Source organism: Phalacrocorax carbo, chromosome 18, assembly GCF_963921805.1.
Source record: "Phalacrocorax carbo chromosome 18, bPhaCar2.1, whole genome shotgun sequence".
Lineage (NCBI taxonomy): Eukaryota > Metazoa > Chordata > Aves > Suliformes > Phalacrocoracidae > Phalacrocorax > Phalacrocorax carbo.
In genome coordinates, this window is record NC_087530.1 from 3,146,554 (window position 1) to 3,169,109 (window position 22,556).

Consider the following 22,556-nt stretch of genomic DNA (forward strand, 5'->3'; position numbering starts at 1 on the left):
ATCGCTATAAAGCTTGGAATTTCTAAACGTAGAAGATCTTTCAGGAGTCGTGAACTGGAAAGCTTAGAATGAACTTATAAACGTAAAAAAAAAATCCTGGGATAGTAAGTCAAGATAAAATCTCATGCTGTTTTGATTTCCCCACCCTTCATATTAATTATGTGAAATTGGCAACTTTGGTGCCTTGACTGCATAACAGCTTAGATTAGATGCCAAGTTCAGGCCAAAACTTGTTGCAGGGTTTCGGGTTGCATCTTGTTACATTTTTGTTTAATAAACCCAAGGGCACAAAAAAAAAAACCCCAAGCCCCAACATCCCGCCCCACACTTAAAGGTGACTTGCAGAGCTCTTCAGGACCTCCTTACTCGACAGAACACCTTTGTGCTGTTTAAGGACGGGGTCTCCATCTGGTTACTCTGCGTTTGAGAGGCAGGTCTTGCCCAGCCTGCCGCTCCAAAAAAGGGCTGTGAAACACGAGACACAGCAGGGATTATGACAGATGTCAGTCATGTTTCACTAACTTCAAAACAAAACCCATTTTTGTTCAGACTGTTAAAAAAGTAACCCCTGCAGAGCCTAACCCTAACAAAAACTAGCTGGATATTCACCAGCGAGTTCTGTTCCTAAAAGCTCACAACTCCTGTCTGAAATCTCAAGTCAGTCTTCTAATAAAACAAGAAAAAGGCAGCCCGACATTCTCGGTATTTCCAAGGTGAAAATAAGCGTCAAGAAAAACCACTTCTACCTCAAAGAAGATAATTTCAAGCGTGCTTTTAAATACGTTAAGCGAGATAAAAACCTCAGCGGTTTTGCTTTTTACAGATCACCAATGAAAACCCCATGCAAATTAGCTGCTGGTTTGTAAACCGTCTGAAAGGAAGTCAAGAACCACAAAGATCCCCCCTTCCAAAACCGTGCACATAAAAATGGAATAACCCCCACTACGTGAATGCATCCCTCCTTGCACTGGGATATGGCAGAGTATGAACTTACGAACCGCAGCCTACTTGAGAATCCACGTCCTGGTGTAGCGAGTTCTGTCGTGAAAGAGATACTGCACCTTTAATGTAGCTGACAGAGAATCTCCTACAAGTATAACCACTGTGGGACTGCAACGACACTAACGCAGAAAATAAATAGGAAAAAGTAATGCTATTTATTAAAGGAATTCCATCTCTGAATTGTTCTGTTTAAATTATAACGCAAGATAAACAAGGTTGGATAGAAATGTGCTTGCTCTCCCAATATTTGGACTTTTAAAAAACATTTCCTAAGAATCCATTTTAAAAAAGCATTTTATAATTTGATATAGCCATAAATTAATACTGTATGGAGATGATGAATAACCTAAGCTAGTGGTCAGTGACCTTTTGTAAACACTAGCCAGATGCTAGCAAAACTGGCTAGAAAACTACTGCCACAGGCCTTTTTAACAAGCGTAATCATATTTCTTTCCAACAATCAGATTCTTAATTGTTTTCACAAAACCTTTTCCTATTTTTTGATACACTTTATTTTAAACCTAATACCTGAAAACAGAAACAAGTCTTCAAACCTCTTCCACTAACACTAAATCCACAAGGCAATTTAACTTCAGTTGGCCGTAACTACATAAGCTCTCGTGCGAGACACCCGTCCAGGCAGGATCGCCCCCGCTCCCCTCCCCTCCGCCCCCCTCCCCAGACAATCCGTGCACCCTCCCTTGGAGGAGAAGGTGAAGCGAGGGGCAGTAGGAAGTGGCACAGTGGACTGGCATTCCTCTCTACGTGCGATTCAGCGTCTGGAAGATTCGAGAGATCTGTAGCATGACGGGCCCAGTTTCCGGGTCATTCATCCACTGAGTGCTGTTCAAGGGGTTTTCAAGCATATCCTCGAAGGCTGCCAAGAGATGGAGATTGCAACACTCGGTTAGTCCGCTAGCCAAAGGCTTCAGTGCTTGGGATGCTTCAACAACAGAACAGTTTGGGCAAGCGTCCCCCAAACATGGTGGGAACACACGTCACACATTCACCATTTGCACTCCTACGTCTCCACGGACTGGGATGCTACGGGCCCTTATGCCTTCCCCATTCCTCAGCATTAAATTCACTGCAGACAGAGGCTGATTAAATACTCAGCCTGGATCGTAGTCCATCTTACAAAACCTCAGAGACATGGGTTTGAAGAACTAAAGCCTTAGCGAACGTCCACACGCAGTAGCAGGGAACGTGCTACGCAATTCATCCATTTACGAAAGCCCATCTGAGAACTGGGTCATTTGCTGCCAATGCTCCTATGGGAAGACTATTCTACAACTCCAGTCCTCTGATCCAAGATTTTCTACATCCCAGCCTAGATTTCTTTATAGCTAGCTCTTGCACCACTATCTTTTCCCTGCGTGGTACTTCACCAGGACAGTTCACAGAAAGCACCATCACCCCCTTGCCCCCGTTACCTCTGCTTTCCTGTGCCGCACTTCGGCTGTCCTATGGCCACTCTCTCAACATCTCTGGAGAGAAAACTAAGCCAGCAAGATAAGAAGCAGGTATACCAAAGGCTACCCAGGAATAAGCAGCGGAGCCAGCAAAAGTGTAGCCCCTTAAGTCTCAAATCTCAGAGCTTTATCGTTTCATAGAGGTCCCTGGAGCCAAAGGGAAGCAGCATCTTCCCTCTGAGCAGCGAGTGCTTTCTCCTTCCTGGTGTTTAGAGAGCTGAGTATGGCAGGGAGGCAGCCAGTTCCACCTGCCTAGACATAGGCAGAAGGGGAAAATCTGTCTGTGCAGAACAATTACCTCCATTTCTGAACAGCGACAGCAATCCAAATATTTGAGTGTTTTTTCCTTTCTACACACAGCTGTCTTTACAATAAGCTTTGTTGTTTTGTTTGCTTTTCTTAGAAAAGTGAAAACTAGCACATTTTTACTTATGCTGAAGGAACCAGACAGCTACTGCAAGAGCTAAGCTGCAAATTTGGCAGAAAAATGGTCCAGGCAATAATTTATAAGCCTTATGACAGACACTGAGCTGGACTACTGGACATTCGGAGCAGTAATTACGGAACAGGACAGAAAAAAAAGCAGTTGCACATCTGACCTATTCAGAAGTCACCAAAATGTCAGTGTTGTAGGAGTCTGGCAGACCGGCACCAAGGTCAGTGTCTGCATTTTCCCAGGAGCGTTAAGTGTACGAAGCTCCAGCTGACATCAGTGGGAGCTGTAAGTACCCAGCACCTCCGAAAGGCTCATCATTAATACCCTGCTCAAGGTCATGCAGCATGCCTACAGAAAGCCCAGAATAAAGTACAGATCTCACTTTTCACCACTTTATTCTTTTACACAGGCTCAAGAGCTTAAAACTAAAGATTTATCAACATTCTGCAAGTATCTAATTAAATACAAACATTCATTATTAGAAATCTGTGACATAAGCAATTTGCAGATGTGTCATTAGGAATATATTCTCTGATGTTCATCCAAGCTTTACAAGCACATATAATGGCATTTCATTTTCTATTTATATTCTGAGCTGCAGTGTGGAACCCTCGCTGGAAACGAAGAGACCATTTGTTCAGAAACCAGGGTGGGAAGGTTCTGCTCTTGGATTTTTTAAAGGCTTGCAAACTCTCCTAATTACATTTAAAGCAATATTTTTAAAAGCTCTCTTGAAAGAGCTGCGCGTACACCCTTTATTTAAAAGCAAGTCTTCAAATAAAATTTTGAAGCCAAAGACTAAATGCAGAACGTTTTATATACAACACAAAGCCAACGTCATTCTTCTGTATTGTCCTCCAGCGTCAGAGACACCAATTCATCAGAGATTTATGCTTCACTGTCAGGCTCATCAGCTGGGCACTTGCTGTGCTCGCAGCCTTCCTGACCATGAACACGCAGACTTTACCACGGAGCTGAAACTCAAGCAGGGGAAGCGTATTTTCACACAGGTTATCTCAATTTGATAGGCAAGGCCTTAGCTCGGACTTCTTGTTTGGTTACCCTTCCACAAGTTATCTTCCGTCTCAGTGATCAGGCCTCAGCACACAATAAGCTGTGCAGCAGGAGACAGCCTTGTTTTTTCTGTGAAATAATCAGAGTTCTAGACAGACATTCCTGATTTTTCCCCTCGTGGCCAAAGGGAGCACACAAAAGGTCTCCTAAATCCACAAAAGCATCGCAGCCAGCAGCTATTAAAGTTCTGAGTTCAGCAAGTGTAATCCAATAGCTCGGGGAATTAGTATAATTTCTGGGACAGCCCCAAGTTCTGTGCTGGCTTTAGCTGAGTTGCAGTATGAAGCCAACAAACAACACAGCTGCTGAACACGAGGAGAAGGGTACGGAGCCACACCTACCCCAAAGTGTGCTGTGACCATCCAGTCTTTACTCTTATTTGCTAGCAACTACAGAGACAGTGTATATATATATATCAGGAATCCAAGCAGGACTTACCTAGTAGAGTTTTAGGGTTGGTTAGTCCTAACTGTACCACTGGGTTTTCTAAGATGGCTTGGAAGAGAGGGCTATTGGTGTCAATTCCCTTATCTAAGTCCTCTGGAGAAGGCTTTCTGTCTCCCAGCAGCCATTCACACTGAAAGAAATCACCGGGCACAAGAGATTTCATGATTGGGTCCATCAGATTAAAGCGTCTCAAAAGTTTTGACAATGTGGCATGTTAAAAAATATTTTTTCCTCTCACAGTAAAGACCGAGCTATACGTTTCACACCGGGTCACTATCCAGCTGTGTGCTGCTCCCACACCTTTAGTTCAACGGAAACAGAGGCAGTGCCTGGTACAGTAATAAAATTGTACCAGCTTTGGATGTTTCAAAGCCCAGGGAAGATGCGCGTTATCCTGACTCAAAGGAACCCCGTCAATACGGTTACAATGCGTCAGCCTGAAGTACCATCCAGCCCGATATCCTCTAACAGTAGCTGGCACTGGATGCTCGAGAAGGTTCCCTGCCTGCCAGCTGTGTCCACATAACTTCCCTTAACATATCACCCACTAGCCAGGGACAAATGAACATTTGAAAACCTTCATAGTTTTTGATTCCATAACCTGTGGAGCACATTGCTGCAGAATGGTACTTTACATACTGCATGGCTTGAACCTCTTGCTTGATCGTTTATTCCTGTCCTTTAATCAGTCATTCACTATTGGGAATACCTTTTCCTTTCTCATGATAGCATCATCTCTTTTACAGGCTCTAGTGAGGGAGTTTTGCAAAGGCTTTTTGAAAGTCCACATACGCTATCCCAACCAGACCAGCCTCAACCTCATTCACGCTAAATTCCTCTAAGTCTAAAACCTTTGTGTTCTAGCTGCGTGTCTAATTTGGAAGAGGCACAGAATATATAGTACTCATTTCACCTCCAGCAACAGTTGGGCTTTATGACAGATCAAACCATCAGCCAGTTCAACGGTGAAAAGAATCAGTTGAGCAGACTATTACAGCAATAAGGAACAGAAATAGCACTGTACTCACGGCTGCATTTTGCTGGTTGTTGTTTACTCTGAGTGCATCTACCACTTCTTTTTCATCAAATCCCATCTCCATCAGGGCAATGACAGCCTGTATCAGATTTGCAGTTTAATAAAAGTAAAACAAAAATGAGAACAATCACATCCTTTCACCTCCTGTGCCGGAGCTTTTAGTGGGGTAAAAAACCCCCATTGTTTCCATTTGCAGACCACTAAGTAACCTTAGCTACAAACTTTTCAAATACTCTCTATCAAAAGTGCCTTTATTCCGGAAGAATAAATCTTACGAGTGAAGGCGGTTCCTATCCTCAGCCCTGATAGCTGAATGCAAGGCAAAGAGCAAGCGTACCTGGGGTAGAAAGGAGAAGAGCAGGATAGAAACACCTTATTTTAGAACCTCTCTCATGTCACAAAGCTTTTGTTCACATCTTACTGACAGCTCAAGCTCCAGGTTCATTTGCTGTTCTATTCACTCAATTTAATTTTACTTCCTGGATTATTATATTGCTAGTGAGCATTACGCATTTAGACAAGCGTACCCAGATATTGTTATGAGAATGTTTAATCATTTAGAAATTGTACCCAGGTCATCAAATACATTGGCAGCTTTTGACCGAAATCACAAGGAACAGCTACTTGTAAAAGCAAAGCGTTGGACTCCAAAGAGCACCTCCTGGTGAATTACAGTGTGATAACAACACATATTTTCCCTTCAGCTAATACTGTGTCCTGAAAAAAGGTTAACTTCTGCATTTGCTGCAAGACTTAAATCTGCTGGTGATACTTTTCCTCGCTCCCTGAATACAATAATGCTCTTCTGTCCTTTTCTACAGCAAAAGGACCTACTCCTGTCCTGCAACCTTTCCTTCCCAGACAGCAGTCATAAAAAGCAACGCCAGGAGCCTGGCAGCTCATTTCAGTCCCACCAGTTAATTTTCAGGTGCAGAAGTAACAGTGTCAGTAGTTTAGACACTGTTACCTGAGACAGCGATGCACTAATTAAGTAATATCCCTTTCAGCAACCTAAATTCAAACAGTCCCTAAAGACTTCCACTAAAATATTGTCAAAGCAGCATAATAGCCATCTACCCAGATGGCCCATTTCGTTTATTAACTTAACATTTCTTTCGATTGCATGGTGCCCACACGGTCCCTTCCAACCCTAGCAGTTACATAAATAAACAGCACGTACCCGTGGGTCTGGACGAAACTCTCTTTTCCTCCGGATCTTCTTGAATATTTCTGTCAGCTCATCCTTGGCCTCTTCCCCACCCGCTTCTGAACTGGGACCCCCAGTTGCTTCAGCAGAGGATGCACCAGCTTCAGCTGTGGCTTCTGACGGAGTCTGACCGGGCAGCGGAGCATCCGCTGCAGGGTCATCTGCGTGTTCTATCAACCACTCCATGGCCTGTGTCACTGACATACTGAAAAGCAAATTAACACACAAGGATGAGAAACACTCCAGAGGTACAGTAGTGTTCCACACACATTTGCCTTTGCATTTATTCCCTTGGTATCCTGACTTGCAGGTTAATTAGTATCTGAAAAGTCATAAATAAAGTTTTGGAGCAAATCTCAGAGCACCTTAATTTTCTGTGCATTCAGGGCAGCACAATCTTCTCTGAAGCCAGGAAGACAGAGGAATGAAGTCCAGCTTGGACAGCTGCAACCCAGATTTTAAAAAGCATTTCTGAGGGAGTCATTCTCCACATCATCTGCTTTATTTCACAAGAAACACTATCTGCAACTATTGACAAAACTGCAAACTAAGCACGTTCCAAGTTTACGTGGAACCACCTCTCAGAAGCAAGCTGCTTTGTTGCTTCAGGAGATCTATCTCAGCCATCCATCCAGTGATCAATGAACTCCATTAAAAACCACAAGAAAGAAAGAGGGTGAAAACATTACATGCGCACAGTATGCCTTGAGAGAGCACAAAATTCAACACAGGCAATTGCACTTGGACACGTACCAAGAAGTCGCCTGTGGTCCCTCAAAGGAGAGGCCAGGCCAAGGGAACAGAACACCACGGTCATAACACGGTCACCTGCTGTCCACTGCAAGCGCTCCGGCTAAGGGCTCTCAAGAGCACCCCAACACATCTCTTCCCAATGAATACAGGGGGAGGAAAGATAACGATAGGGCAACCGAACGTGTGATTTTGTTTGGTGCACGGGAATTACTACATGTTCACAGAAAGGAGAGGAAAGCCTTTGCCTATTTGGCTTTTAAGTTACAACATGAAAGATGGAGGACATCAGGGGAGAAAGTCTTTCCGAGCCCAAAGGGAGAGAAACTGGAAAAGAGTGACAGGAATATGTTGTGGATTCTCTATCATTTGAAATTTCAGAGAATGGCCTAACAAACCCCTCTCAGAAGTAGGCAGTACAGCTGATTCTTCTTAGAGCACGCAAAGAACTACGTTACCTCTTATTTTCCTGCAGTTGCTATCTGGACTTTACAATATTCTTTGAATGTTTTAAAAAGGTGCGCACAAAGTATTTTTCTACAGCTGAAGCACCCATGCGGATGGGCTAGGTTTGCTTTTTCCTCTGTAAAACCTGAATTCTAAAGCGGAAGAAAGCATGACTTTAAAACTTGGAAATAGCGCCAGCCTGGCAGCCTTGTGAACCGCAGACGAGCTATTCTTTCCAGAGCAAGTACAGCACTGTTTCCCCTTCCCTGTGCCACCTGCCCCTGCGTGCCGCCCGAGGCAGCGCTGTTCTTTGAGTTAACGCTTTTTCCAACCTAGTTTTAGGTGACCCACATACAGAGGCTTCAGAAAAAAAAAGTGATTTTTTTTTTTAAACTGTATCAAGTAGTTTACAGGCAGCGTGCTGAGTACACTTACTGATTTAATCGAAGGGCTTTGACAGCTCTGCTTTCTGGAAACCCCATTTCTGTAAGCTGTCGCAGAGCTATCTCATCCACTCTGTCTTCCTCATCCTCATCCAGCATGGCTACACATACACAAACAAAACAATGTTCAGATTGACTTCAAGCTAAAATAAAACCCTTTCTCAATGGAATGGCATGTGTTAAGTTCAAACCCCATTCTTCTCTTCCATCCCTGCTTTTGTTTCTGCCCCAAATTTGCTATCTCATCATTTGATTTGCTGCACTCAGCTTGGTCAGGCTCAGATAGATACTTCCAGGGCAGAGATGTTGTCTAGATGTGTTCAAGATCTCAAATGAAAGACAGCTAACTCTCACATTACCAAGGTATTGCCACACAAGTAAATACATAGGAGATTCACTGAAGATCTGTTTATCATTTATCTAGGAAGTAAGTTGGATCTGGTTGTAGCAGGTCTCAAGGGCAAGCATTTCCCACAAACCGAATCAACAGCTACACCTTCTCCTCATTTTACTACCGCTTGGGCATTTTCAACTATTTTTACCATCTCCTTGGGTATTTTCAACTATTTTTTACCATCCCTAAAGCGCAACTCAAAGTTTTCCAATTTTTTCCACTACTAATGGAAAGATGTCCCTGCTCACTGCAGCGGGGGTTGGACTAGATGACCTCTAAAGGTCCCTTCCAGCCCAAAGCATTCTATGATTCTAATGATTTTATTTTTAAATGGAACTTCTCACCCATCTCAAAGGGACCTTATAAATTCACAAGTTTTTTTACAACCTACACCCAGAAGGTGAAATCTTTGCCACGAAGTTCGCAGTAGCTTTGCAGTTACATTAAGGTCTGGACTTCACTCTGCAAGCCCACTCTTGTGCTATGGAAGCAAACAGGTTCCCAGGATTGAACTAATAACTATAAAGGTATGTTCATACCATTTGCCTTCTTAAACAGTTCAACTGCATCTGGGTTCAGTGCTAGCAATTTCTGTGCGACTTCTATGAGAGACACTAGTATCTTCCGGAGCTCTGTCTGGAACTGGAAGAAAGGAAACTGTCAAAATATTTAGACAGGAGGTTACCAGGCATCATTAAATCTTAATGTATCTATTGTTAGTGTCTCAGCAGTAGTCTGGCCCCCAGTACAGAAGGTTGCTTTATCAAGGCTTTATTGTCATCCTTTAGTCTCTCAAGAGCACTGGGCCTTTCCTGTGAAGTGCTTGGCCCTGGGGAGGCCCCACCTCGAGTGCTGGGCTCAGGTTTGGGCCCCTCGGGACAAGAAGGCCCTTGAAGGGCTGGAGCGTGTCCAGAGAAGGGCAGCGGGGCTGGGGCAGGGTCTGGAGCACAAGTGTGCTGGGGGGCGGCTGGGGGGGCTGGGGGGGTTTAGCCTGGAGAAGAGGGGGCTGAGGGGAGCCCTTCTCGCTCTCTGCAACTACCTGAAAGGAGGTTGTAGCAAGGCGGGGGTCAGCCTCTTCTCCCTAGTAACAAGCGATAGGACGAGAGGAAATGGCCTCAAGCTGCACCAGGGGAAGTTTAGGTTGGATATTAGGAAAAACTTCTTCACCAAAAGGTTTGTCAAACAGTGGAACAGGCTGCCCAGGGAGGTGGTGGAGTCTCCATCCCTGGAGGTATTTAAAAGAGTAGACGTGGTGCTTGAGGATATGGTTTAGTGGTGGACTTGGCAGTGACAGGTTAGCGGTTGGACTCGATCTTAAGGGTCTTTTCCAACCTTAACGATTCTATGATTCTATGAAAGGCTACTGGGCAGAAAGGTCCTTTTACCTCTGCCACAGCTTGCTGTCCAGCACCACCACAAGATGTGCAGCGCTCAAGAAAAGTCATTGCTTCACAGAAACGCTTTGACTCCAACCATGCAGAAACAGCGTAAGATGACAGTCACAGTAGCTCTGTACCAGTACTACTTGCTTTCTGTGAACCAATGAGCCCTCCTGGTCTACCACGTCTCATAATCTAAATCTGAACAACATAGGTCAAAGCTATTTTCTAAGCTGAAGCATCAAAAATTCCTTTCAGCTGGACATTTGTTTTTTAAAAATGCCACGCTCAGTAGGTCATGTTGGCCATTAAACAGCTTAAACGCCAACCATCCCCTGTAGGTTACTAGTTAGGTAACTCTGACAGTATGCAATACGTAGGCAGACTCACTTTTTCATGCCCCTGCTAGTACAGAAAGGTAAAAGTAGTCCCCGCACTGCTGAAGACAGTTAGAAGCATTACAGACTATCAGCATTCAATTACTGAAGTCAAAATTTATGCAGTATTTCTCTTTTCAAAACCACAGAAGAGAAAAACCACGGCAAACACTTGAACTATTTAAGACTGAAGAAATAAAAAACCCCGACTTCACATTGGCCAGATCTTGGATATGTTTGCTGAGGCTCTCCCATGGACAAATAAAACATTTAGAATCATAATTTAGAACAGAGTGATTTATTATCATCACTAAATAGTATAACCTGTGTCTAAATCTTAAGCTATCTACGTAACAAACATTATATGCATTTAAATTTCTCTTATAGAGAAAAGAAAAATCACATTTGCATGTAAGAAAAGGTTATACAAGACAAACGCCTGCTGGGATGTTAGTGTGCGAGTTAAAGAAGTCAAGTCTAATACTTACATCCCTCATGTTGTGATGGGCCACAGTGCGGTCTACATTGCGAGAGGGCAGATTTGCAGTTGCTTTGAGAATAGCATCCTTATCAGGAGCTTTCTGTTCTTGTTTCCTCTGAAGGATACGAAACATGATCAGGTTTCATAACCCATTATCCACAGAACAGAGAACACAGCATAGCTAAGAGCAGTTCCATATTCTTCACCAAGGTATCAAGCAGTGCTCTGTAACTTGCAACTAAGAGAAACAGCAGTCTAGCAATACGATGGATTAATAGCACCAGTATAATTTTGCAATTATAGAGCAAAACTGGACCTGTTGGGTTGCCCCACTTTCACTCCTTACACCTTTCTGTTACCTCAACGCACAAAGAAATTCCAGCATAAGGAGGGAAAATGATGTATCAAACCCAGAGGGACTTCAGAGGCCTCAGTGCTCAGGACCATATTCTGCTCCACACGGCCTGCTCATTGCATGCTCTCTTCAAACCCATGGTTTGTTGGGAGATGTACCAGTGCCGTACACAGCCTAACACTTATCTGCTTAACACTGGAAGTGCTTCACCGCTTGCAAGTATCATGCGGAGATATACGGTGCCTTGGATTTTCAGTACATGCTTATAGTCCAGGATAAAATATAACAGGGTATGAACTACAAATATTTCCCAGTCTTATATCTTATGCTCTTACAGTGACATTCTGCACAGCAAGACCATACTGAGGAGAGACACATACACCAATACCTACGGGAAGCAAGAAGAAACAAAGCTGTGCAAGTGGAGAGAGCTAGGAATTCACAACGTCAAGCACAAGCATTGCTCGAAGTGTTTATGCGATAACATCAACTGCACTACCCCTCGTGCATAAGCGTCACCCTGGGCGTCACTGACCCTCAGTAACAACTACATTACAATAAACCAAAATAATAATTAAAAAAAGAATAGTAAGGGGCCAACACTTCAGCTCTAGAGACCTGGTTAGAGGGTGACAAGCCACACATAGCTCAAGACAGAAGTCAGCCTGACAGCAAGTTGACATATTTCTATTGTGTTTTCAAGCAGAGACAAAGCAAAGCACCAGCTGAACTATACTTACAATGGTTATCAGACATTTGTTCAAAGATCAAATCTATACCACTTGCACAGTGAATCTGCGTGTCTTATTCTAAGGCAAATGTTCTCACAAAGTTAAAAGTGTAAAATTAGCTTCCTCAAAGTTTGGAAGAAATATGAAGTAATTTCCCTAGAATTTAACTGGCAGCATTTGCCTCTACAAGCGAGAGGAGTACACCGCAGTAATCCTTCCCCATATCATGAATAAAGCAGTTAATCAAAACAGCCGAGCCGAGAAGTCTTTCAAACTCACTTTCTCCTCTGCTGACACGTCTGCCATTTTGGGGAGCGGAGGTGGCGCACGCTTCTTTATCAAAAGCAAGACATCTAGAAAGAGAATGATACTGAAATACATTAGAAAGTAACGTGAAAACAGTTCTTGCAAGATACTTCACACATTCAGTTTTTCCTGCAGGTGAATTTTGTACTGATTGCACTGTAGGATCAGACCTTTTTCACACTTTAAAACCTGTATGGCTTTACATGCTCCCCTTCAATGTTTGCAACTTCTTAGGCCACAGTGAATTCAAAACATGGTCCGTTATTAGTTACACTTTGTTTCTGGTTTCTTCTCACACCACCACCATTAAAGAAAGGGTGTTACAGGCTCCAGTTGTCTTGTACATTAATAGTACAGCAACTGGCTCATGATAATAAGAAAACATCAGCACTCCAGTGCTTCTACTGAGAAGGAAGCAGTAGAGACAGGCCAGGGATGGCTTTTGGTCTAAGTTGGGGTGTTCCAACTGCAGCAAGGCAAGCACCAAGCTTCAACAAGAACCTCCAGTATCGGGCTTCAGCGCGCCTTTGTGTGGGAGTGGCAGTAGAGCGATTCACGGTCTACAGCAGAGATGCCTCACTGGTAGCCCACACGGGCAAGTCTCGAGGGCAACAAAAAAGCCTTCAGGCTCAGATATCCCACATTGCCTGGCACGAGCTTGCTTCGGGCTTTTAAGACTAATACTTTCCCCTGACAGGGCACCCTTTTCCTAGAGATCATGTGATGCTTTACAAGTTCCTAGCACCTCAGTCACGACCACACACCTTCTAAGGCTGGAAAGATGCAGACACACTGCTTAGAGCCCAAAACATGCCTGCACAGCATCTGCAGTCCTTCAGCCAGCTACGGCCTGACGTGCAGTTTTAGTCCATTGTATTAAGCAGGTGAAAAGCAAACAAAGCATGCTGGCACAACAAGTTTCCTTGGTCTGGCTCAGCACGTGACAGCCAAGAGCAACAGCTGGTGAAGGCTGTTAACCCTCATTTGTCCAGCTGATCAGAATGCAAAAGGATCCACATGCTGACTCTTGGCTGCCCTGTGCAGTCAGCTGGTGGCAATCAGCTGTTGGCTGTGATCTCGTCTCCCTGACAAGCAAGGCACATGAAAGGTAGAGCACATTGCAGAGGGAAAAGGAGCGAAGAAGCATTCGCGTGACAGCTTACTATGACTACACAGTTAATACCGCTTAGCCGCTGCAAACTGCAATTCAAAACTCCGTAGGAGCCAGCACCTCGCCTAGAAATAATACACCACCGATCAGCAAAAATGCTGTCCCTCGCCTTTGCCTAAGATAGCGCTTCTCAGCTCCTGTTCAGCTCTAAAGGTGATAGGTGACACTGCCTTGGAAGAGAGACCAAATGGCTCGTGTTCACGGCAGTTCTCCAGCCTGCACGAACTCAGGCAAAAACCCAGGAACTCTACTCCTGCTGAGTTTCTGGTTCAGGCAACATTTCAGTGTCCAGCAGTCCTGCTTCTCTCACTTTCTGCACCGCTGCCCTTTATCTCCAGAAGGCACCATTAGCTTAATCTGACTAGTAAAAACAGACTCCAGCTATCATCTTCAGATCTTCTGTTGTTTCACATTAATCCTTTACACCTTTAAAGTTCAGTAGCAAATACATACCTCACATACTCTACTGTAGCCGGTGATACCATAGTGTGATGGATTCTGACCTACGTTTGCAGAGCACAAAATGAGATCTAAACTGCAGACACTTGGATACACTTCAGCAAACATCCTTCTGCCTGACCTGGAGGCCTCAAGATCTCCCCCAAGGGCACCGGGGTTGTTTGTCTTGGAATACTCAGCCATCATAACTATTTTTGAATCATTTTGAAGGATAAATGGTGCCCTGAAGGTTTAAAATATTCCTTTAAAAAGAGATGACGTAACCTGTTTAACGTATCAGCTTAATGAATACTCCTAATTCCTTTTCAACTCTTAAAAGGAAGAGTGAAGAAAAGCAAAGTGCTCAAGGTGCTTTCTCAGCGAGGGAAGTCTTTTTTCCTCTTCCTTTTTGCCACCTTATTACTTTCTTATGTCAAAGCAGAGAGCAGATATTAAAAATGTTACTGTTTGGAACTCGCCGAAGAGTTCAACACAATCTCATGTTTCCAGGCTGACAGGATTCAAAAACCAGACAATCTTACCTCTGTCTTGAATGTTTTCCTCCAACACTGTTTTTGTGTCTGTCAGCACCTTCTCAGAAGTAGCATGTATCAACTTATGATGTGTCACGGTTTTTGGATCCTCCAAGCTCCCAGGTAGACACTACAGAAGATAATAAATATTGAAGATCAGGAGACAGAAATAAGCCTGCTGCATGAATCACTGCACTTTGCACTTAAGATTCTCCACATACACACTCTGCCATCATTTACAAGCTTCTTAATAGCTTAGGTAACAGCGCAATATGCTAGAGGCCAGTGCACAGAACATACTTTGTTAAAGAAACTGTGGCTTGAATTGTGCTGTAACGATACTGACTGCGGTAGGTTTCCACCTGTGTGTCCAAGCTCCTGGCTGGGAAGAATAATCAACTAAAGGAAGGATTCTGGTGTTTCTTCCTTGATGCTGTGAAATTAGTAACTACATCAGGGAGCTGGACTCGATGATCCTTATGGGTCTCTTCCAATTCAGATATTCTATGATTCTATGATTTCAGTTCCAACTGATTAAGATGCTCTAAAAAACTTCTTTAAATAGCCAGTTTCAAAGACCTGATGTTACAGCCCAATTGCCCCAAATGAGCCCTTCAAGGGCACCAGCCTTTGTGAGCAGGTTTATACTTTCACAGTACAGTGCATCTCTATTGCACTTAATTCTGAGTCCTTGGTCCTACACTCAGGCCTATGGAGATTCGGAGCAAAGCCAGGAGGCTCTAGGACCCACAGCTACGTTAGCGCTGCAGCACATTGCTAAGGTCACTCACTCTTAGTGAGAAGTCTGGGGGTAGCGATTAGCGTCATGAACTAAGAATGCAAATCTACAAAGAGCACCCAGTGTTTTTACAGGGCAGGCTATAATAATGCAGTATGTTCCTCATTTGTAACTAGTGTCAAAACAGAGGACAGACTCGCTGCTTCATCTAATAGTTACTATTAACACATACTGTTGGGCTAAACAGGCAACTGCCAGCAGTGATTTTGGTACACTTGACCTTAAACTGGGAGGGAAACAGCAGTTTCTGCACTTTGTTTCAAGCTGAAATCCACAGATTTGGCTGCTGGAGTCCTAACCTGCGCCCTGCTGAAAGTGCTGAACAGAAGTTACATTCACAACTTTTCTTCCCAACCATAAATATCAGCATACAGTAGATTTTTCGTATATGAATGCTGTGCTCAATTCCTTATTACAATTCTAAATTATAGGTCAATTAATTCACTAGGAAATCAAGTTCAAATCCTCCCCAAAAAAAGAGTGCATGCACACACAGGCCTTGAACTGACTCATCTTCACACCAGAGTGGCTCCCAGATCCACAGTGATAAATTTCAAGTACATTACATCAGTGCATCTAGAGGCTTCTAATTTGTTTGAGTGGAAAAAGCAAGCATAGCGGCTGCAATTCCAGAAAGGCAAAATTAAAAATAACAACCTACCAAAACCACAAAATTGACGCTGCTGTTCTCGCCACAAACCAGGACACTTAATACCGACCTCACCTGCCCTGCTCACAGAAAACAGCTTTTAATGACACTTCTTTCAATACACGTCTCTACCAAGCCACTTCTACCGTGTCTGCAGAAGAACACGTCCACCTTTCACGTAAGAGCCGTTTCTAGAAACCCCACTGAAATCAGTCCTTTGCTTTGATGTAGCGTTTAGTCCTGCTCATCGTAAGATGCATCACCAGCCTTCCTCAAAGGAATCCTTTTAGTCCATCATCACCTTTTCTGTTGCGACTGCAACTGATGGAAAACCCAGCTACCGGCCCTTTTTCCAGACATAATGCACTTGTTTTCCACACAGATCTTCAGTTCCTCATACGAACTTCTGCACGGTTCTGATGCCTCAGTAAGACCGATGTGAGAATGTTTGAGTCCTGCTTTGTAGAACAGTAGCTTCTTACTAATCCCTCAGCATATTAACTGCTGAACAAAAGCCAAAGAATGCATTAAAGCCTAGAAGCAGCTGGGAGTACCTCCTGTAATTGATCCGATAAGTTACCCAAAATGTGTAAGAGTACATCAGCGGAACATCTCCTCTCCCAACAAGCCCAAAATATCACTGCTACAGATCCTCAGAGTCAGACCCCAAAAGGAAGAACTTGAAAATGGGAGCTGGGAGGTGTTTGTTTGGGATGGGATGGGACACGACACAGACCTATTATCCATTTTTTCCCTAGCACATATAAGGGGGGGATATATTAGTAAATATTATTGCACACACACATAAGGTGAAAGTGTAAGCAAAAAAATGAAGTCACTGTTTTAAAAGAAAAGTCCTCTGAACACCTATTCTTACTTCCCCTTCCTCTAACCACTTTGTTAACAACTGCACAGAACAATAAGGCATATGTAGACAGTACATATATCTAAGGGACTGCTCAGCGAAATACTTATCTTAATATTTTAACATGCCCTGGAAATAAAGGCCATCTTCACAAACAATGCCTCTGCTAGCTCTCAGCAGCCCACCAGGAACTACCACCACTAAACATCAGATCTCACTGTGGAATCCTGCTTCATGAGCACCATGTCTGCCAAAACACAGCATTTTTTAATTAGATACAACGCTTTAAAGTGTAACTGAAAATATCTTCCTGCCCAGAGAGAGAACAGCGCTGGTGATCCACGGGAAGAGCAGTGAGGAGGAGAGGGATTCCCTGCACAGAGCAGAGGAAGCACCTGTCATGCAAGTGAAGCCCAGAACCCAGGGTGCACCGTGAGGCCCCAGGGCATGGCTGGGGTTAAGGAGCAGCACTCCCCCGGCAATCAGAGGTGCAGCATGGCAGGAAGACAAGCGCGCTCTCATCTTTTTGTACATAAGGATTGTAAGGAGAGGATCTGCTGTTTCATCATTTTGCTTCCAGCATAAATATTTGCATTTTTTTTTTAACACTGGAGTTTACAGCAGGCTGCTTTGCCAGGCAGGTGAGAAACCTTTGTTCACAGGTGCCTGAGCAACTGCTGAAATTGTAAGCCTTGGTGATGCTAAATGCTATTTGCGGAGCCTGGAATCCTGATAAACAGAAAGCCTTGTGGTTTGGTTTTAAAATAAGAAAAACCATTTTTTGTTTGCTTTTATTAACAGAGCATTTGAAAATAGCACTGACACTCCCTGCTATACTAAGCTTGGGTGGCTTAAACCATCCGCACCCCTCACAAAGTATGCAAAACATGCCCAGGGGCAGGAACCTACCTTATCTTGGTACTCTGAGAGCTAGCACCCTGCATCTCTGTTCCACAGATACTCCTTATCATACCTTAAAACCCAGGTGAGTATCACTGGCAGCTTAAGGAAAAGGGGAACAGAAGCACAGAAGCATTAAAAGCTTGCCCCACACTGCCAGGAAAATCGCAGGTAGAGCTTATGTACCCACACAGCCCATATTTGTGCTTTCTGGGTGCATGACCACAGTTTACATCAGTATTTCAGAAATACTGCTGAGCCTCAGCGAGAAGCAACCGTCTCTTGCAATGAGAGCGTCAGAAGCAGGCGTGTCTGCAGCACCGAGGCAGTGCTGCCCTTCGACTGTCAGCGCTGGGCACAAGAATTGTGGATCATAAAAATATCTAAGTTAAGCTGGAGTTTCCGTGGCTAAGGTGACCCTTCTCAATTCTGAGTCTGAAATGAACAGTTGCTTTTTATGAAAACCACAGGAGAGCTCAGGGCTGGCTCCCGCTGAGGTGGTGGGGCCTGGCGCAGGGACAAGCGAAACTTTGATGGTGAAACTTGAGTTAAAAAATAACTAGGAAGGGAAACAACTTATTATCAGGTATTTCTTTACAGACTACATAGATAGCATTACTGAAGGCAGCAGTTTAACAACACGTAAGCACCACTAAATTGTTAGAGGTCAAGACATAAAACTAGTGGGAGGGTTTTTTTCTCTCTGTCTCTAACAAAAAGCCCAATATAAAATTCAGAAAAGAAAAAAAGACATCAGGAGTGACACCTCAGAGGCCAGTAAGCATTTGAATGCTGTAGAGGGAAAAGCAGCCACTTTCCTAGTTCAAATCTCTTACAAATATTATCGTCCTCTGCTTCCTGAAAGAAATTTTTCAGACTTTAGGGAACATAATAATCAGCATCTTCCAAGAGATGGCTGCATAAATTATCTCAAGGTGCTATCAAGATTCATTGCAACATACCCACGATCAGGAGTCATGATTCTTCCATTTCTATTTTTCCCGTCCATAAAACTATATATTATCCATAATGGTTATGCAAATCCACACCATTAGCACAAAGCAGCAGAGAGAATGAAATCAAACATCATGCCAAGTTATCAATTGTCTCCTGCCCTGACTCGCACTGCAATGCGAGCATCTACTCAATTAAGTTTCCTGATAATTAAAGGCCTTGCAGCCCTGCACACATGCATGTGATCATTGCCCCACCTTGTTTTGGCAGCCTTCGCACCACCCTCCTGTTTAATCACTCAGCTGCACTGGAGGGGGACAAGAGGGGAGCACTAGACCTCTTCCAGGACTGTACCTGTGTGGGGAGCCTGCGCCCCACTGCTTTCAGCAAGGCACCCTCATTTGCCCTCAGAAGGATCACACCTACCTCAGGTGAAGCAAACTCAAATGTGGCCCTTCTCACCCCTAAATCAAAAAGCACTTACAAAGTCTACGGGACAAGAAAAACCAGTGTGTGCTGGGACCTGTAGTTTCCAGGGGTTCTTGCTGAAAGCAACAACTATCAGGCCTGAGGCAGAGGGCACCTGGGCTGCCAGCAGCCCTCACTTCACCGCACGCTCATTCAGAAAATAAAACCTTTTACCCATCAAATGGGAGTTAACTAATGACACTACAGGTACGTTCTCCTATTGCAACTGCATTTTATGAAAAAAAAAAAAGTCTTTGCATGACTTTGAAGACAAAAAAACCACACTGTTAACTGCAGTTTAGTAAACTGCGCTCCCAGAGACGGGGTAAAGGCGCCTGCTTTTGTTACTCAGAAGTTACACGCCTTTCAGAAAAGCTCTCGGCAAGAAATCCAGTGGGTTGTGGCTCCAGCTGCCAGACCACGCCGCGCTGGTTCCAGAACGGCAAGCTTCAGGACAGTCCTGGTTGTGGGTCACAACGTTACACGCTGTTGTTGTCAATCATGTTTTTGCTTTCAAGTAAAATGCCATTACGGCAGATCTTCAAAATTCAGTCCAATAGTTTTGAAACCACTGGTTTTAACGTTTAAGACCCACAAACACACCAGTGGTAATTGAGCACGTGAGTACAAAGAGCCCGTGCTTTCCAACTCAACTTATACAGGCTGCGCCTGGGTGTTTTCATCTAATTTCTCTTCCAGGCAGTGATTAGTAACTCACCTTTTGGACACATCCATTAAGACCTTACTGCTCAGCACACAGGGGGAGCACTAGAAGAACCTATCATCTCCTCACCAAATATCCCACTGGCTGCTGTGCCAGCACAGGGTAGGGCTGTACTAAGACTTCTTCAAAAAAGGGGAGTTCACCACCACAGTTACTACTTTCCTTGTTTCTTCTTAACTAGAAACGAGAAGCAAATCAGGCTACAATTTCTGAAGTGAAACCGTCAGAGCCGAGTTCACTAGTTCGTAAAGCGCGTGCAGGAGCTGGGGATCTCTAACACTACTGCAAAATATACGCCCAATTCTTCCAAAACGAGAGGTTGCAAAGTGATTTCCCTCCCTCCCCTCAGTCGTCCTTCTCCAACACACAAAACTCTTGAAACAGGCATTTTTGTTGCTATATGGAACGGCTTTACATAATTCGGGGGCAGGTAGGGTGGCGGCAGAGACGACAAGCCAGGTGAACCAGAACGCAGAAACACTTGTTTACTTGAGCTACTTTTAAAAAATATGATCTCCGACGTTTACAGGGCGTTGGAAAACCCAGTTTTCTCCGCAAGGGGCCCTGCCTGCCCTACCCCGCCCGTGGTCTGCAGCCCCGGCCCGCAGCAGCAGAAAGCGCAGGTATTTCGGCGCCTTCCCTGCCCCAGAGCCGCGCCGGGGGCCCGGGCAGCGCCGGCAGCCGGCCGGGGGAGGCGGCAGCCCCGGGGGCCGGGCCGGACACCCCTCCTTACGTGCTTCAGGCACCGCTCCTTCAGCTTCTCCACCGTGGTGTCCTCGGGGACCTCCTCCAGCCACTCGGCGCCCTCCATGGTGCACACATGGAGCCGCAGCACCTTCCCCGCGAAGATCTTCTCCTCCTGCACGAACATCGCCCCGGGCCCCGCCGCCGCCGCCGTTCCCGGTCCCCGCTCAGCCCCGGCGACGCGTCACCAGGCCCCGGGCACCGCCGTGCGCCGGGCCCCGCGCTACCGCCGGCCCATGAAGGTGACCCCGCCGGGCCCGAGGGGAGCTCGGTGGGCCCCGCCGCCGCCGCTCCTGTCACCGCCTGGCCCCGCCGGTCCCTCCGAGGGGACGGGGGCGCTCCCGCGGCCACCGGAACCGGAAGGGCGCGGCGCCGCGGTGCATGCTGGGAGGTGTAGTTTTTACCCCGTACGACGGGACCTGCAGGGGTAGAACCCCGGGGTGCGGAGCGGAGATTTTTCAACGTCTGTTACCGGCTCCGCGGCGGGCGGGGCGTCCCGGTGTAAAATAAAATAAAATAAAATAAAATAAAAAAGCGGTTTTGCCCAGTGCGTTGTGGGAATCGGAGTCGCTCCCTCCGCTCCGGAGCACTATGGGAAGTGTAGTCCTCCCCGCCCGGTGCATGCTGGGAGTTGTAGTCCGGGGCGCCGAGGCCTCGGCCAGGCCCCTGCGGCCGGCCCGGGGGGCGCTCGGGCTGGCGGCGGCTGGCCCGGGGGTGCCCGGCGGGAAGCTGCCCTCCGCCCCCGGGCGGGCGGCCGGGCCCGGGCCGCTTTCTCCCTTCCGCCGTTAGAGGGGGGCCGAGAGCCGCCGGCGGGGCCGGGGAGGCGCGTCCAGGGCGCCGGGCTCGGGGCGGCCGCGTCGCCGCGGGCCACCGGGGCGGCCCCGGCCGGCAGAGGGGCGGCGGGGCCTGGGGAGCGGAGGGGACTACGGCTGCCCTCGGGGGCGTACCGAGCGCGGGGGGGGTCCCGCGGCCTCTGGCAGAGGAGCGGCCGGTGAGCAGCAGCACCGGGTCCTGGCAGTCTGTCTGTCCGGGGCCTGGCTGGCTGTCCCGGCCTGGCCATCCAGGCCTGGGCCGTCCCGTCCGGCTCTGAAATCAGCTGCCCGTCTCCCATCGTTCTCACGTGCCCGAGGGTGCCGTAGGGTGCGGAGATTTGCCTCCCAGGGCCTCCCTGCAACTGCCTGAGAGGGGCTGTAGTCAGGGGGGGGACAGTCTCTTCTCCCAAGTCACTAGCGATGAGAGGAAACAGCTTCAAGATGTGTCAGGGGAGGTTTAGACTGGATATTAGGAAATATTTCTTCCCTGAAAGAGGGAACAGGCTGCCCGGGGAGGTGGGGAGTCACCATCCCTGGGGGTGTTCAGACAACCTGCAGACGTGACACCTGGGGACATGGTTTAGGCCTGGGGGTGTTGGGGTGGCGGGTGGGCTTGATGACCTTAGAGGTCTTTTCCAACCTTAATGATTCTATAATGACTCTGAACAAGTGATATCTACGACTAATCCCTGGTAGAAGCCTGCCCGCACACTTTCTACACACTCGATATGCTTTGGCATGTTTTCCCTGCTCGGCTTATTGCCTGCAGCCTGACGGGCAATGGGGTCTTTTGGTGTTAAATACACTGTTAAAGGAAGCTTGAAATGAAAAAAGGCCACTGCAGCTATAGCTGCTCGATTTTTATGTATGTATTAAATGGAGCTGTTCTTGTCTAGAAAATATGAGGAATATGTCATTGCTTCATCTCTGAGACTGAGCGCTGTAATATTCATGTTACACACTCAGTCTGGAGTTGGTTGGTAAAGCTCTCTGGAAGAAATAAATCCAGACAGAATTAGCGGACCCAGAAACAATAAAGGCAATAAAGTGTTATGTGAGAAGGAGCTGAGAGCTCTGGAGAGCCAAAATTCGATCCCATCAAAAAACAATTCGTTTTGGGTTGCCAAAAACAGTAGGTACCGCTGAAGCCCTGACCCAGGAG

The 22,556-nt window shown here is 46.0% G+C and overlaps 1 protein-coding gene across 3 annotated transcripts; it reads right to left on the reverse strand.

Moving 5' to 3' along the window:
• Positions 1-1,134: 1,134 nt before the first annotated feature.
• Positions 1,135-20,952, reverse strand: UBAC1 (UBA domain containing 1). Of its 3 annotated transcripts, none has more exons than XM_064469105.1 (10): positions 20,572-20,951; positions 14,489-14,609; positions 12,311-12,384; positions 10,953-11,060; positions 9,248-9,365; positions 8,307-8,415; positions 6,648-6,879; positions 5,460-5,546; positions 4,423-4,561; positions 1,135-1,879 (listed from the first exon to the last, which is right to left on the reverse strand). In XM_064469105.1, exons 1-10 carry the CDS (start codon positions 20,707-20,709, stop codon positions 1,764-1,766), a joined length of 1,242 nt encoding a protein of 413 aa, XP_064325175.1. In that variant the 5' UTR covers positions 20,710-20,951; the 3' UTR covers positions 1,135-1,763. The 3 variants fall into 3 exon arrangements, with proteins under 3 accessions (XP_064325175.1, XP_064325176.1, XP_064325177.1); XM_064469106.1 differs by having other exon boundaries at positions 9,248-9,350; positions 20,572-20,950; XM_064469107.1 differs by lacking the exon at positions 1,135-1,879 and adding an exon at positions 1,886-4,053 and having other exon boundaries at positions 20,572-20,952.
• Between the last annotated feature and the right edge of the window lie 1,604 nt (positions 20,953-22,556).